Source organism: Ictidomys tridecemlineatus, unplaced genomic scaffold, assembly GCF_052094955.1.
Source record: "Ictidomys tridecemlineatus isolate mIctTri1 unplaced genomic scaffold, mIctTri1.hap1 Scaffold_419, whole genome shotgun sequence".
Classification (NCBI taxonomy): Eukaryota; Metazoa; Chordata; class Mammalia; order Rodentia; family Sciuridae; genus Ictidomys; species Ictidomys tridecemlineatus.
The window spans coordinates 147,139-164,040 of NW_027522715.1; the positions used below are offsets into that span (position 1 = coordinate 147,139).

General features: G+C 46.5%; 1 protein-coding gene across 1 annotated transcript; it reads left to right on the plus strand.

Annotated features, from left to right (window-relative positions):
• The first annotated feature begins 7,205 nt into the window (after positions 1-7,205).
• On the plus strand, positions 7,206-14,737 carry LOC144373503 (trafficking kinesin-binding protein 1-like). The gene is made up of 3 exons (XM_078036551.1): positions 7,206-7,635; positions 9,776-9,878; positions 12,738-14,737. Exons 2-3 carry the CDS (start codon positions 9,796-9,798, stop codon positions 13,534-13,536), a joined length of 882 nt encoding a protein of 293 aa, XP_077892677.1. The 5' UTR covers positions 7,206-7,635; positions 9,776-9,795; the 3' UTR covers positions 13,537-14,737.
• The last annotated feature ends 2,165 nt before the right edge of the window (positions 14,738-16,902 follow it).

Genomic DNA, 16,902 nt, shown 5'->3' on the forward strand with positions numbered 1-16,902 from the left:
TTGTGACTCATTCCTCCAGCACCTAGTTCAACTTTGTCCTCCGTTGGTAGAATTCTTTGTGAGAGTAATGAAAATGTTCATTTTAGCAAGATCCAAATCATATGTGGCCAGGCCTATTAGATGGGCTTTCCAGGATCAAAAATGCAGTGAAGAAAGGAAACCATGATGATAAACCACGGCCCTGAGGCCTGTTTAGAAACAAAGACCCTAGCACATTGCTATGATTATGCATATAAACTCTTGAATAGAGGCAGTTATATCAATTGGGGGGCTAGCACAATAATCCAGGAGTCGGATAGTTGGTCACTCTGTTCTAGGTGGTGGTGGAGAAAGAGGTGAAGAGAGGGCTAATTCTAAATGCATTTTGAAGCCAATCTGACAAAGAGGTTTGCTGAGGATTAGATGGAAGGTGAGAGGAGTCAAAGATCGTCCCAGGGCTTTTGACCTAAGCAGCTGGAAGGATGGAATTGCCATCAGTTGAGTTGGGGAAGGTATTAGGTGGATAAAGTTTCAGGAGAAATCCATGAGTTGAAGTATGCACAGTTGATTTTGAAATGTCACTAGATGTCCAAGTGCAAATGATTCCAAATCTTTGCTCTTTGACTTGATTTATCACTTCCCACTAGAATGAGAAAGCCTGATGTCAGTCCCTTTCAACTCTCATTTCAGCATCTATGGTGCGCAGCACAGTGCCTGGACCACAATCATCTCAGAAAATAGCATTTGAGTGAATGGATGAAAAAAAAATTGTATACTGTAGAGGTTCCAATGTACGCCAAAGTTTGTCTTATTCAAGCTCCAACTCCACACTTGTTTTCTAGTCAGGAAGAGAATAACCATTTGGTTCTGTAAACTGCAGCTTCTAGTGTTCACTGGAAACCCATCTTAGTAGCTCATCAGTTGTAAGTTGAAGTCCTTCTTCCCCGAAGTAGAGAGAAACCTCTCAGAGAGAGACACAGGAGCTTTCTGTCCTTCTCTTATAAGTGTGGCCAAGCCTGGATTCTGCACGAGACTTATTCAGTCAGAAGACAGGCTTTGATAACATCTCGGCTCTAGGAGGGGCCAAGGGACTAAGGTGGATCAGGAGATGCCTCCTCCTGGCTTCTTTCTTTGTGTGCTGATATGCTGTTTGTGTTGTGCCTTCATCTCCTAGGAAACCTGAAGAACATTCTAGAACAAGTTCTATGAAAGCTTCCCTCTTTGCTCAAGTTCAAATCCAAGTAATTACAGACTATCTGTTGGACACTTGTCAGGGGACAACAGCCAGGTGCCTCCTTTGCCTGGTGTCCAGCACAGAATAGGAGGAGCCCTTCTGGGCACTCTGTACTTTCACCTTAATTCAGCCAGCTCGGCCTTTTGCACCAGTGTGACTCTATAATGAGCTGCCTATCTAGCACCTGACCTCTGGTGTCACCTTCTTCATGGAGGCTTCCTTAACTCCCCATTTGAGTTTATGACCTGGGCAGTGCTAGGGGAATTGTGAGTTCTGGGTCATTGTGAAAGCAAGTGACAGAATCTGTTACCTCTGGGTTGCACTGAGAGAGAGAGAAGCCCAGAAAACTTTCAGGATTCCAGACAGCACTTGATAGACCAGCCTTATGACTTGAATTACTTCAATGAAGGCATATATGTCACTTTCTTTCTAGCTTACACATGTTCAAAGTGGATTTTTTCAAAGGGATTAACCAAATAAACCCTAACAGAATGTCATTAAATTCCTCCAGAGGAGTCTAGATGAATCTAGAAAAGACATTGAGCTGGTCTTGCCTTCCCACTCCCCTACCCCAGTCTCTGAAGGTGAGCCTGAGTTTGTAGAATGACCCATCTCAGTTGCCCCTAGAATGGGAAATTTTTATTCAGGGCCCTGGGAGCAAGGGTCTGTGGTCACTATATGCCCCAGATAGTTACCCTTTACTCTTCCTGGATCTCCCAGATCCACATGCTGCAAAGCTCTGTGTGATAAGGGGACAGACCCTGAAAAAGATGAATTGACCCACTGCTGTATTCCTTGTAACATCTCATTCACCACCTTTGAAGGAAGGACATTCATCTTTGTGATTCACAATTTTCATCTGCAGAGACTCCAACACTCCCCACAAAAACACAAGGCAGGAAGGAGCCAAGGTTCTTGGTGGTGTCTCCCATCCCCTGGCTAATTTCTGACAGCTGTGGTCAAGAGACTTGATTTGGCCTGACTTTTCTTTTTCCTTTGTCAACTTCCTAGGAGTCATAGGTAAAGTTGACAATTGTTTAGCCTTTAGATTTATTTATGGTTTGATTTTTTTTAAGCAATTAATTTACCGGATTAAGTTTGTGCAAAAATGAAGATGCTTATCTATGTAGTATCTACACAGTCAACAAAGGGCAACTGGCCGTGTTAGCCATCCTACCACTGTCCTAGTGGCCATCTGGCAGGCAGGTGTCCTTGAAGAACAGTGTCTGAGTGACTTGTACTGAAAGGGTAGACAGTGCCTTCCCCACAGCGTTACAGGTAGAAGGTGAATCCAGGAAGTTCAAGGACCACCACTGGGTGCATCTTTGAGAAGTTGAACATAAGCTATCATGTTGACAAACAACTTCTCTTGGAGGACTGAGGGAGAGAGGGAACTGGTGATGGGACTAACGTCCCAATCATAAGCATTGGCTTACATAAAAAGGAAGGGAGCAGCTCCTGGTGGAAAGGAGCCAGGAAATTAGTCATGAGGACTAAAAAGTCACCATAAGCAGTGACCGTTCTCCTTGGCCCTCCTTACTGAAATCTTCAGCAAATCCACCCCAGCAATGTTATTTGAGGTGAGGCATGCACAGTTACAGTTGAAACTCAGAAGGGTCAGGCTCAAGACATGTTAATTCAAAAAGGAATTATCTGGGTTGCTGAAATAATTTAGGCATGGTCTCATTGTTTGAATGACCTAGAGTTCTTTTGAACTTGTTTTCCTGATAAGACTCATCTCTAAAACCTCATCAGAGGGGGAAGGATGTACTCTGACTTGGCTCTTTTTTTCTCTGTTGGGAATGACAGAACCATTTTGATGTTTGGAATGTGGAAAGCATTTTACTCTCTACATAAATCATCCTCGAGGCTCCAGGTGGCTCTCTGTATACAACCAGTGAGTCACAGGCAGACAGATGAGCCTCGGTGGGAAGACTTGGGGCATCCTCTGTTTGGGGATTTGTATCCAGCTGGTCTGGTCTCTGCTTTGGTCCATCATCCACACTTAGCCCCAGTCTTGGGATTTGCCATTCTGTCCAGGAAGATTTCATAGCTAGAAATTCTGAAAACAAGTTGATTAACCTTTTTTCTTAACAACTGGTGTGATCGGCAAACTGGGAAGACTTGTATTTTAGGCACTTTTGTCTAGAGCCTGCTGTCCCATGTCAGGGGTGGGGGGAGTTTTGAGCACTGAAAAAATTTTATTAATATATTTTAATGTGTTCTTTGAAGTATCACTTGGTGATTTTTTAAAATCCAATGTCTTTAAAAGGATCCATGTTATTGTATTGTAAACAATTTAGATGATTAAAATGGATTATTTTGAACAATATTTAGATTATAGTTTTACTTTATTTCAGTGACGTGTTTTTTGTTCTGATTCACATAGGAAATGCACTTGATTAGAAACAGTCCATATCTTGTCCTGACAGTGTTCTGTATTTTAGATTTTTATGTGTAGGGAAGAGCCTCTGTGTGGCAGATGATTAAGTTCACACGTTAAGTCAGTAGTTGGCTGGCCAGCTGGACCATTCAGGTGAATTATCTTGGATGCCTTGATCCTTAAAGGTGAAGAAAGTGTGAGATTAAAGCTGTGCCCACAGAAGATGTTGCAGGTCAGTCTATTCAGCATTTATACACATGGAGCCCATTTTACCTGGGGAAATATCTGGAATCATGCAGACAGTGGCATCTGATCTGGTAGTGAGTGACCCTGCAGTAGAGATCTGTCATAACTGGGGCTGAGATCCTGAAGTTGGTATTGGAAGGCGGTCACACTTGGTCAAAACAGGCCTTGAAAATTTCCCTAAGTCTCCAACACCTGGCCACCAGAGGTGAGAGCCAAGAATCAGCTTTCGTCACATCTTTGTTTTATGCATAGGTCCAAATTCCATTCAGGAGCAGGTACAGAGTGTGGGGGAAGGGAACGGAATAGGTCCTGTTGGAAAGGAGCCAGACAGAAAGTTCTGGCAGCCATGTGTTCCTATAGCTTTATCACAGGGCAGGGGCCAGTTGCAGTACACCTTCATCAGCTTGTATCCTGTCTTGCTTTCAGTCTCACTCATGTCCACAGAAGTGGGTCCAGATAAACTCGTGAAGGAAAGGTGGCCCAGGGACCCAGCAGAACCAGATAGAATAGGCTGGTACACTGGTTGACAGGCCTTCAGATGTCTTTGGTGTAGGGAAGTTCCTTCCCAGTGTCTTGTGGGAGGAAGCGCTTTTTGATGCAGCCTGGCTCTACTGCAGTCTGCCCACACCCACCCACATCAGGACCTGCGGAGGAAGCCCCTGTGCTTTGCATCAGCATGTATGTGAAGCCAAAGCGGATCAAACCGACTGCAGCTTGGAAGTGGAATAATGAAGAATGAGAATCGAAAGCCAACAGCATAGAGCCAGCCCTGCTTAGAACTTCCAGAGCAGACAGCACTTGCTGAAAGCAGTTTCTTTATGGTGTCCTTACCTGGGAGAACCACAGGAGGTCCCTCCAGAGTCTAGAGGTTCCCACATGGGTGCTGACTGGTGGGCATCAGCTCTTGACTCTTCTCACATGGAGGGGCCTTTGTGGAAGCACTTGCCTGTCAGGGTTCAGTGCGAGGGAGGAGTGCCCTCTTGGACTGGCTTTGAAGATGCTAGCAGGAAAGGTCTCCAGACAGCTCAGCCAGGCAAGCTCCCCTGCTTATTGGTGTCAGCCACAGAGAGAAGGACAAAAAGATACAGGCCATGCAGGTGAGCTTGTTGACATCCAAAGGATCCATGGAGATTTTTGTACTTGCCCTTTTAACAGCATTCTAAAAAAATCTCTTCTCTACATGATACCCCAGGGGCACTTGAGAGATTTTCTGGCCCTCTGCACAGTGCTGTGAAATTGTTCACCTCTTAAATCACATACTTTGTAGATGAAAGACAGTAATCGCTTGGTGTAGTAGGAAGACTAGACTTTTAATTTTGCAGGAACCAAGAATAAGTTGTACAGAAACTGGAAAAAGATTCTATGCTGATGAGGTTTAAAATCTCCATGTGCTTGACCAGCAGGGGCCCTTGAGTTTCCTCTGAGTTACAGGACCAGATCAGGGCTGTGTCCAAAAATGTTTGAGAAGCAGAGAAGAGTTACCTGGCCCATATGAGGCCTGGTACGCAAGGGCTTAAAAAGTATCATTATAGAGTTGTACATTACTTTTTAGTTTAAAGTCACTTTTTATCTCATTTTTTTTAAAGTGATGAGCCGCTTTATCTGAACCTACTCTTCATAATATCCCCCACTCCAAGAGAAATGCAGTTGAAACCACATTGATCGCTCTTACCATATTGGTGTTAATGATGGATTGTTGGGCCCGTGAGAGTTTATGGAGCTTTTTGTGTATGAATTCATCATGGAACATTTTTTCCCCCAGAAAAATTCATAGGCAGAGTTATATAATGAAGTGACAGGAAAATCTTTAAAGCATTTTTCTATGCCCTGGTATTTTAGTATTTTAGGCAAAAATTCTAAGGCATTGCTTTTCCTTTTTTGTGTGGGGGGGGAGAGGTTAATGGAAAGGGAGCTATTTCTCATGTAGCTGACAGGCAGGGAGATATCCTTCTTCTCCCCTTCTCTTCCCCTTAAGCAAAATTCAAAGTCATTACAAGCCAAGCATTTTAAAAAGATGTACTGATATTCTTAGGGCTTAGTTCAAGTCGTGCCTTTAAGTTGGGTTGACAGTGGCTTTTACTGACAGTAGCTTTGTTTTTGCTTGGATAGAAAAGCCTGGCCCCTGGGTGCCACCCTTAATGTGGCAGCTACTGGAATAGGCGGTGCAGGGAGGAGTGTATGCGTATGTTGGTTATGAATTTATAGAAATTACAAAGACCCAAGTCCTGACAGCAGCTTCAACACTACATGGTCAGGTTAAGAAAAGGAAAAAAGGTTCAAGATCATTTCCTTCATTTCACACAAGTTGGTCCTTTCCATGAAGAGTGGAAAAGAGAAAATAGAAGGCCTCTGTGCACCACAAAGACAGGGTCCCTGTTTTCAAGATTCTGAGATGCATTTGAAAAGAAATTTGCACCACAGGTATATTTAGAAATTATTTATGTGCCTTTAAAAAATTGGTTTGGGTGCATGGCATGGCCAGTATTTCTCCATCTCAAAGACCTCTCTTGAAGTAGCTGGGTGTGTGCTGCATCTCCCTAGAGACACACTCAGTGAATGTTGCTCTCTTCAATAGCTCTGTGTCTCATGCAGGGCTCTTTGAAGGACTGGATTCTGTGATGGCTTTTAGAGAGCAAAAAACTTTTGTTGAACCTAGCACGTTTCAAATTTGCCCTTCCCAGAGGATGGGAGGGGAGCGCCACTGGGACTGATTAAAATGTATGAGTCAATGTGTTTTGTGGGCAAGCAGATGGAGTTGTCCTTCAGCTGTTGTGGAGACTCTGGCTCCACCAGAGCATCCCCAGCCTTGTGTGTGTTCCTCTCCTCTGTTTTGGGCTGTAGAGAGGCAGTGGGCTTTCTAGCCTGAGTCTTCAGGAGGCCTGATTGCTTCACAAGGCAGCAGCCATCCAGATTTATATGGCAAGTCTACTGCTGTGTTACTACCACTGGTGGCAGCCAAAGAATCCCAGTTACTCAGTTCTCCAGTCAGGACCAGGCATCATGGAGCATGGGCAGTCAGCGCCACTTACCAAGTGGACCACTCCAGGCAGAAAACGCACCAGGCTTGCATCAGAGAACAGGAGAGAAGGGTGACTGTCAGCCTTAGAAAGCCCTCAGTGTGTGAACCTGCTGCTCGCCAAAGACGTGTGCTTATGTGTGATCTGTTTTCAGAAGAAAAAAACCTGCAAGCCCACTACCTACATTTTGCCAGCGTAGAAGAGTTTGAATAATCAAGAATTAATTGAGTTTAAAACTTACCAAATTCTGTATCAGCATCAGAATTCAAGGAGAGGAATAGCAATTGAACATAAGAAAAGTCTGGGGCTCTTTATTGGTAAATGTAAATTAATACATTGTAATCCCTGCACATTAAGGAAGAATTTAAGTAGAGAAAGCATTAATTCTAAGAAGTCCTGTCCTTCGTGTCCCCAAAGTGAGCAGCATGAGATGAACCCACATTACCATTTTCTGAAAAGAACTTTAGAGGGGCAGGGGCTTTGGTGTGTGAAATAGTCTTGGTGACTTCCGGAGTGAACCCTCACCCTGAGCCCCTGCTGCCTGCCAAGAAGAAGGTTTTACGTGTCTCTTGGTTTGGGAATCTCCTCTCTTCCTGCACCCAGGGCTGTCGCAAGCATCCCTTTGCTTCTCTGTGGCAAGCACAAGGAGCTCTGGCAAGCCCATCCCCAGGTGACTCACTGTCTCTGTGTTGTGTCATCCCAAGGAAGGGAGGTGCAGCAGCGGCCAGGCCATCCATGGTGACACAGGAGAGCTCCTGCATCCAGGCATCCCAGTGGTATTTTGGAGGGGCCGAATCTCCCGCTTTGGCACTTTTGACCCTCATTGATCTTCCTTGGTCTTCTAAAGCTATCCATTGCTCTGGGGAGTGGTGACTTCTGAATTTTTAGCAGCCTTTTCTTATCCCCCAAACCCATTTGTTTAAGATGGGTTTTGCTTCTGTTGATGCAACTGTATCTCTAAAACATCCTTCTTACCCTACCTGTTGTGATCAAAGGCCTAATACTTAATGGGGTGGAGGAGAAAGTGTGCATTTGTGACCTTTTCATTTGATCTTCTGGCCATGTGTTTCGATGGGGGTATATTTCTAATGTTAAATTTAGCCTTGCCTTATTTGATTTTTTTTTATGTTCTCTCTCTTTCAACTGTTTTGTCTTAATTCTACCTGTTGACTGCTTTTCCCCCCTCTCCTTCCTGAATAACCCATCATCCCTGATATTTGGGATGGCTTTTCCAGGCCTTCTGTTGCTTCTGTTTCTAGACCTTATTGCAGCAAGAGAATCGTGATTGTTCGGTTGCCTTCTCTTCATAGCTTCGTCCATTTTTTTTGGCTTGCAACAATTTCTCGGTTATCTGAGTTCCTGAACCTTTTCATTTATTGCTTGAGGAACAAAGATTCATAAAGGCTATTTTAAATGTTTTTTTTTCCCCCTCTCCCTCCCATTTGCCTGGAGCTCCCAGTGGCTGTGAGGCTGCTTGCCATGCCAGGGGCCACGGGAGCCTCCTTTGACACACAGAGCCCCACCAGACCACAGTTGGGGCATAGCAGTCTTGCCTTGCTCCTCTGGCCCCACTCACCATTTTTGTGCTTTGGCTTTGTCCTCACTTCCTTCAATGTATGTGCCTCCCATTTTTTTTTTTTTTTTTTGGTTATCATTTGTTGTTTGTTTCATCTGGTTCCTGGTTTTCTTTTCCGACACAGTCAGCTGTGTGTGGATCTGTAGGGTTTGGGGCACCAATCAGTTATGTTTTGTTTGCCTTTTTTTTTTTTTTGTCAAACACGAGAGAAAACGTCCCATAAGGAGCTAGAAGTTTCTAGTTCACAGCCTTTGGAATCTTCCTGGCCTTTGACTCCTCATGGCCTCTGAGATCCTAATCCGTTTTCTCCCAGGAGGTCTCTGGGGGCTGAGCTGCTGCAGGGGCACAGGTGGGTGGGGAGGGTCGGGGGGATCATCCCAGGACATCATTGTGCATGCTTTTTGTGCAATCTTTTTTTTGTGCAATCTTTTTTTTTTCTTTTTTTCTCCTAATGCTTGAGTTATGAATGAGGATGACCTCTACAATCATGATGTCTCATGACTACTTGTTCCTTCGCCAGCTTTCTGATGCATGGTCTTAATACCTGTGATTTTACTTTGCTCCAGACCACAATCTTCAGCCGCCTCAACAACCACCTGTAGGAACATTAAAAGGAAATAAATTGAGGATCCCTTGTTGCTTTCTCGACTTCACTTGAAATCAGACATCCTAGAAATGGCAAGAAAGGAGCCAGAGGGAGGTGTCAAGGAGGGAGCAGTGATGCCACTTGCACCACTGTGTGTCAGATGATGTCCTGGAGCTGGGGCACCCCAGAGGGCCCTGATCTCTGGAACTCTTGCCAGGTTTCTGTTGAGGCTGCTGAGATCGCCACCTCCCACCACGTCAATCACAGGTGGACAGTAGTGGAGCCAGCTTCCCGCGCCCCTTTTTATGTGAGCAGAAAAGGGAGCAGCACATGCCTTGCCTAACTGCCAGGTGCCAAGTGCCTCTCCCTGCCCGCTCCATCCCCTCCCCTGGGCCGAGTTTTGGCACCTGTTTGCCCATGTAAAGCAACAAAAGAAGAAAGCAGATCCTGACCTCTGTGGAGGAAAACCACATTTGCCCCCAAGACCCAATAGTACCTCCCCCTGGAACTGGATCCACTACTGGCCCAGGAATATGATGAGGAACCCTGTCTGGATTGGGCCGGAAGCTGGGATCCGATGTTCTGCAGACCAGTGCTCAAAAATGTGGTCCTTTTTTGAGGGACCACCTTCCTCACCCAGATCCAGTTCACAAGGTAGCTCATCACTTCTTGCATCTGCTCAGGGCTGTGCTGGAGTTTTGTTTTTAACATGGTATACTTGGATGCAAGGAATACGTTTTGTTCCCCGATTTAGTGCACCACACTGGGAAGTGCATGTCACAGACCAACTCCACCTTCACCTTCACCACCTGTCGCATCCTGCATCCTTCAGACGAGCTCACGCGGGTCACACCAAGGTAAGGGTCCCTGGCCCCTGGTGGGCAGAGGTGGGGTGAACCAGGGCACTCCCTTTCCTGCAATGCTTCCTATGGAGCAAAGTGAGGTTAAGGAGCTCATTCAAAAGCCAACTCTAGCCAGCTTGAGCATTTTAGGAGCATTTATAGTCACCTGTGCTGAGTGAGAACTTTGCTTTTGAATTGAAGCTCCTGTTAATTCAGATGCAGCGCAGATGGAGAAACCTCAACCCACCTTTCATTGTCCTTTTCTTGGCCCTGGAATTACTCTCAGGCCCTTCCTGAACAGGCGAACAATTGAAATCCAACAGACCTGCTGCCAAATCTGCTGGATGTTTGCCCCAGAGCTTGCCAGTAGAGCATGGCATTCTTTCATGGTGGAGTTACGGAGCTCTGTGGAAGCCCTTGTACCTCTGGAACAGGCCCCAGGAACCATGTACCACAGTCAGACTATAATGACCCAAATGATAAAACTCCAAGACCAAGCCAGAGCCCAGCATGGTCAATTCCTTCTAGTGCAGCATCTGGCAAGAGGCCTTGTATGTAGTGGGTTGGTCTGTTTGGCTTGATCAGCTGCACAACTTCCCTCCACACCTTCCAGTGAAAGGGAAAGTGGTCTCCCCAACATAACAGAATGCTCCCCTCAGCCGTTCCCTCTGGTGCAGTCAAGCAAGATTCTGAGGTTTATGGAAGGTAAGGCTGAAAGGGAGGGAGGTGAGAAGGGCCAGCTTAGAGGGAGCAACCATCCCCAGGAGCACCTTAAACTATGAATAATTCTCCGCAGGTCATGTGAGGAGGACCACGAAGCAGCCCTGTGCCCCGCTGAGCTGAGAGGAGATGTAGGGCAGAGAGTCTGAGCCCACGGGCGAGGCAGGGGGTGAGCACACGGCCAGTAGTGCCTGCCCTGGCAGGTCACATGGAAAGAGCTGTGTGTGCACGCGTGGCCGCCACTAACCCGGGGACTGAGGCTTGGATGTGTCTCTGTGGTTGTGCCTGGCTAACAGAGCCTTGACCGTCCACACCCCTAACTCTCTAAACTGCCCCAGCAAATCGAGTGCCAGCGCTATTACAGGCCTTACCTGAAGGTCTCATCCTGTGGATCTCTAAATATTAGTTCTGTCTTCTCCATCTCCCCTGTGGCCCAGAAGAACCTGGTTTTCCCATCCTGTGGCTCTGTGTTTGGAAGAGGCTGTCTTTAAAGCCACAGAACTCAGCTCCCCAGTGAAGGCTGGTGCAGGGCAACTAGATGCCCTTTCTAACTACAGCCTCAGAATGCAGACTGCACCCAAGTAGATCTTCATCTGGAAGACCACCCAGCTGTGTCCCGGACCAGGAAAACCATAGGAAGTCAGGAGTATGGAAGGGCTTTCTTACCAGAGTTGGAAAGAAAGGTAGCCAGAAACACAATGAAATTTCCCTGAGGATGGTCACACAAGGTTTTAAGTCTAGAATTTTTTTTTTTTACCCTGTCTTAATGATACATCATTAGTAAAATTCTCCCTGTGCCTTTACAAAATCCACATTTTTAACCACAGGAATATGCTGTGGTTTCTAATCTCACATTCCTCAGAGTACTCCTGATCGGCCAGCTTACTCCCTCCTTAGCTTGTGGGAGATGGCCCTGTTCTGTGGTCACTGCCCTTGCTGATTGGCCAGTGGGGAGGTCACCTGAGTGTGGAGCCACATGGTGTTTCCAGCCTGTATTTCCAGTTGAACTGTTTCCCAGGAAGGGCCCCTTTGGTCACTCCAGGGACCTGCTCCAGAAGGGGTCCCCTACCTTCCCTCTATGTGCTTGGTGCTCTGCCCATGGTATTTGGGCCTCCCCTGGCCAGGCTGGAGACACTCACCTGACCTGCCCCTGCCAAATCGGAGGGCAGGTCCCAGGAGACATTTGGAAGGAGGTACTCCTTTGCCCTTGGCAGCACATTCAGAAGCAGGACAGGGCTCCTGCCTGTTTGCCCTGCTTCCAATCTCTGGAGCAGCTGTTAAAAATCAGTCTTCCTTGTTTTCATAAGCAGACCCAGAAGCCTTTTCTCTGCTTCCCCTCCTGAAGAATTCTTTGTCTGCTGGGCCCCTAGGGGTCCTCAGCAGGACACTGAGTGAAGGAAGGATCTTTCAGCTTTCCTTTAGTCACTCAGGAGCCTGAAGCTGGGAAACTCTGTAAATGAAGGTCCCACAATACAGGGCATGGCTTCCTTCCACTGACCCCATAACTCCGCTCATCAAAATGGGTTTGGACAGCATGTGAAGGTGGTGAGGGGCAACAAGGTGCAGAGGAGAGAGCTCTGTCCTATGGTCAGGAGGCTGAGGTGCTGGCCACATGGCCTTGGCCCAGCCCTGGGGCCATTTTTGCCATTTCTAAAATAAGCCATTGTATCCCATACTTCTGGTTAGTGTCTTGCCTGAGGGAGAAGTAGGGATTAGGAGGGAACACTGGGATTTGAGTGGATTTGGTGGGGGAGGAAGGCCTCTTTGCCAATGAACTTCTTTCCCCATCTGAGAGCAATGGGGTCACTCAGACTTTAAATCTGGGTTATCCACTTAATACCCAGGTGTGACTAAGAAGCCACCTAAACTTGGAGCTGTTTCTTGGTCTGCAAAGGGAACAGTTACACCATCCAGCAGAGGAGAGCAAAGAGAATCACATGCATCTTCCATCAACCCACACCAGGGCCCTACTTAAGGGATTCCCAAGCCTCCATGGGTGAGGGGAAGAAACAGATGTGGACAGAGGTGTCTGGGGCTCCCATTGCAGGGAGTCCTCCTATTATGTCCCAGGTCCAACCCTATGGAATGACCACTGACCCTTCCACTGGTGATCACCGCATTTCTGATGGGTAACCTGTCATCTTTTCCTTTCAGCCTTAACTCGGCCCCGACTCCAGCTTGTGGCAGCACTAGCCACTTGAAGTCCACACCAGTGGCCACGCCGTGCACTCCACGGAGACTGAGCCTGGCCGAGTCCTTCACTAACATCCGGGAGTCCACAACCACCATGAGCACATCCCTGGGGCTGGTGTGGCTGCTCAAGGAGCGGGGCATTTCTGCGGCTGTGTATGACCCACAGAGCTGGGACAGGGCTGCCCGGGGCTCCCTCCTGCACTCCTACACTCCCAAGATGGCTGTGATCCCCTCTACCCCTCTGAACTCGCCTATGCAGACGCCCATGTCCTCCCCGCCTTCCTTTGAGTTCAAGTGCACGAGCCCTCCCTATGACAACTTCCTGGCTTCCAAGCCAGCCAGCTCCATCCTGAGGGAGGTGAGAGAAAAGAAGAATGTCAGGAGCAGCGAGAGCCAGACGGACGTGTCCGTCTCCAACCTCAACCTCGTGGACAAAGTCAGGAGGTTTGGGGTGGCCAAAGTGGTGAACTCAGGGCGAGCCCATGTCCCCACCTTGACTGAAGATCAGGGACCTCTCCTCTGTGGGCCCCCAGGGCCAGCACAAGCCCTTGTTCCTGGAGGCCTGGTACCCAAGGGCCTGCCTCTTGGATGTCCCACCGTCACCAGTGCCATGGGTGGACTGCAGCTCAACAGTGGCATCCGACGGAATCACAGCTTCCCCACCATGGTGGGATCCAGCATGCAGATGAAAGCCCCTGTGACTCTCACCTCGGGCATCTTGATGGGTGCTAAGCTCCCCAAACAAACTAGCTTGCGGTGAGGTTGGGGGGCCTGTGCCCCGGAGGAGATGTGCATTCTCCACCCTGTTCCCTGCCTCCCCTGCCCCCTGCAGCGCACTCTCCCCCTCTTCCCGTCCCTGTCCACCTCCTGAGCTAGACAAATCAACCTTGTGCCTAACGGGGGAAGAGTGGAACTTTGTAAAGTGTGTACATAGGACTTGGAGACCCTGTGTCTGCCCCGCCCTTACTTCCAGTCCCACAGGAAGTACCCCCGCGCTGTCCTATGATGAGGACTTCACCTGTGGAGTCTGGGAATGGTGGTGTCCTTTCTTCTTTCCTTTTGAGAAGCACTGAAACTCCCAAGTGTGTTCTTATCCCATGGATAGGAACCAGTGAATCCCATGTCTGACAGCTCCCCACCGCACCCCAGGGGCTGTCAAGTGGCCCAGGTCATACTGCATCTGGCGCCCCGGGGTGTCCTTGGATGCCTCGCCCACCCTAAGAGCCTAAGGGGCCTCCATCCTGGCCACAGGCACCTGGCATAGCTTTTCACAATCGAGAGCTTTTCTTTCTTTTAAGGGTGGCCCAGCTTCTTCAAGACCGTCACTACTCTGCCTCAGTGGACAGTTGTTTCCCTTTCCTAGGTGTGATCTTTTCTTTTCATGCCTACAACTTGAAGTCATCCTGTGTTTTGTAATCAGCTGTCAGGCCACAGGGTTGACCCGGAAGAGAATGTATTCACACTCCCACAGCTTTGTTCAGCAGTCCCTCTGTGTTCTGTGTGACGTTTTGTTTTATTTTTTCCATTTTTTTTTTTTTATACATACACGCAGGGAAGCCATGGTACCGGCAGTGTGTGTTGTCTGTTTGGTTCCATGACACCAAAATGCAAATTTCAAACACACCGAGTTGCTAATGAGAGAGCAGCTTATATCTGGGACCCAGTGTCACAAGCAGGTTAATTGAAGGCCAGACCCAAGACAACTCTAACAGCAGGAAAAGGGATAGGAAAAAGACTCCTTCAAGAAATTTGTCAACCATAAAGGTAAAGGAGAAGAAACCCAGCTAAACCGTACCCACCTGGTCAGGGCAGGAATCGGGCATCGGCCTTCTGCTGGCTCAAGCTCTTGCTCTGAAATGGGCAACCCACTCTTACTCATGGGGTCGCCATTCAGTGCCCACACATTTGCCCTCTTGTTTCAAAACAGGATGGTCACAGTGAGATAGTTTCTTCCCCCCAAAGCCCTTAGTCTCCTTGTGCCTCCTTTTGTGCTCAGGGAGAGATTAGAGGTGTTTATGAAAAAAAACACACGCCCACAAGAGAGCCTGGTCTTGTTGCTGTAGCCGATTAAGTTGTGAACTTTTATTTATTACCCTTGTGTGCCGTATTTTAAGCAAATACCCTTCCAACTCCAGTCTGTGTGTCTGTGGCATTGCAATCCAAGCAGATAACTTATTTATTCTAATCTGGGAACACTGCCCAGCAAGGTGTTCCATGACCACCTGTTCAGGATATTTGTGGAAGGATAACATCCTCTATACATGATATTGTCATTCTGTGCCCTCCCTCCCAGCTAAAGATGTGAGCTTCAGTTGAGTGAGTTTAACCTTATGTCCACCAAGGCTTCTTTGAGGAAGTCCCTGAAGAGCCAGCTTCGGTCCCATGATTTCAAAACCATTTGTCCTCTGACTGTGAGAGCGCTGGTTATGTTCTCAATTTCCCCTCACCCTAGTGTGTCCGGACTCTCTGCAAGTAACTTACACCTTTTTTATTTGAATGTATTTTAAAGCAGTAGGTTGAATAACAAAGGAATATGAAAAACCATGGACTGATCAGACCACTTTATGTACTCAGAGAGAGAGGACCCACCCATCAGGAACACCAGTGTAAAAATGGGCTTAGGAACCAGGTAAGTAGGCCCCATAGCCCATCAGCTGTGGTCTAGCCCCTGGTCCCTGTCAGTGGCTGTGCTGTCAAGGATGGAATCCCGACCCACCATAATTGTCCCAGGGATGAAGAGGGAGGGCTCAGCCAGATATCAACAGCCAGCCAAGCCTCTGGGGCTTTACAGACATATAGAGTGCCACTTCTCAACTCTCAGTGATAACTGGTTGGTCATATTTTCCATTTTTATCAATTCATCATGAGTCAATATTTTTATAAAATACCATAACACCAAATTATGAGAAAAAATAAAATGCAAAGCAAAGGAAACTAAAATATAATATAATATCAAATTTTAATTGGAATCAACAGACATTAAATTGCATTTTAAAATATAGGAACAAACATAGGGAAAACTAAAAGCATTATGAAGACAGTACCCATTATTCATTGAAAATGTGCCTAGGGCATTTAGTATGGAGACTCATTGTTAAATTCAACTTTCGTAGTTCTGCAGGTATAACTAACCAAATAGTAAAAAGATAGGTAAGTGGTGATTTTCTGTACTAAACACTTAGACCTGCTTTTGAATGAATACTGTTTTATCAATATTAAGGTTTATAATATAATAAATGAGTATGTTTCTTTTCATTTGTTTTTCAGCTAGCTCAGGTTAATAACTTTCCTATTTACAAGGGATAATGTATAAGCTTCTCAGCTCTCTTTTACTAACACTCCAGATTGAAGCTGATATATCTCATTTCTTGACAAAAAATTTCCAATGGGGTTTTTTTTCCAGCCTGTAATTCAGGCTGAAGAATACACAATGCAAATTTTTATGCCTCCAAGTTAGATGATAATGTTAAGCTTTAAATTTTGAAAGGCTTGGATAAAAAATAACTTCATGGTAAAAGAAATAAATTAGAAAATTAAATATACACTTTTAGTTGCTCAGATTTTTAGGCATTTTTGGCTAAATATTGCCAAACAAACCTTAAAGCATCACTTGTTGTAATGTGGTCATTAGTTAGTGGCTCATGCCACCTGCAACTCAACCCAGGTGTTCCATGACACTTGAACGGACCCACATGCTTGGTCATGTTCTTGGACTTCATGACAATGTTAATTGTCCAAAATGCATCTGACCATATACTCTCAATTTCCATTCTTATCTCATTGTGGACAGTTTGCAGACTGATGTGAGCCCTCAGACCATTTTTCAGGTAGTGCTGGTGTGGGGACTTCTAACGTATAAAGCACCTTTTTGTTAAATATAATGAATTTCTGGTTAAATGATGAAGCTTTTGAACAAAATTTGTTATTTTTGCTTCTAGAAAAATCCCCCTCATGGCACAGAGCATTGGGGAGAAGTTGATGCCTTGGGATGGGCCCTTCTTCTCTTTCTTAACCTCAAAAAAAACATCATCAGTGAACATTTCCGCTTGATGATTCTGCCACCCCTCATGCAAAGAAACATAAATGCATGGTTTTCTTCAAACAGAAGTGTAGGATCTATAGGAGA

Coding starts and splice junctions, on each gene's coding strand:
- LOC144373503 (XM_078036551.1), top strand. CDS start 9,796: ATGTCACAGACCAACTCCACCTTCACCTTCACCACCTGTCGCATCCTG. Junction 9,879..12,737: donor CTCACGCGGGTCACACCAAG/GTAAGGGTCCCT, acceptor TTTTCCTTTCAG/CCTTAACTCGGCCCCGACTC.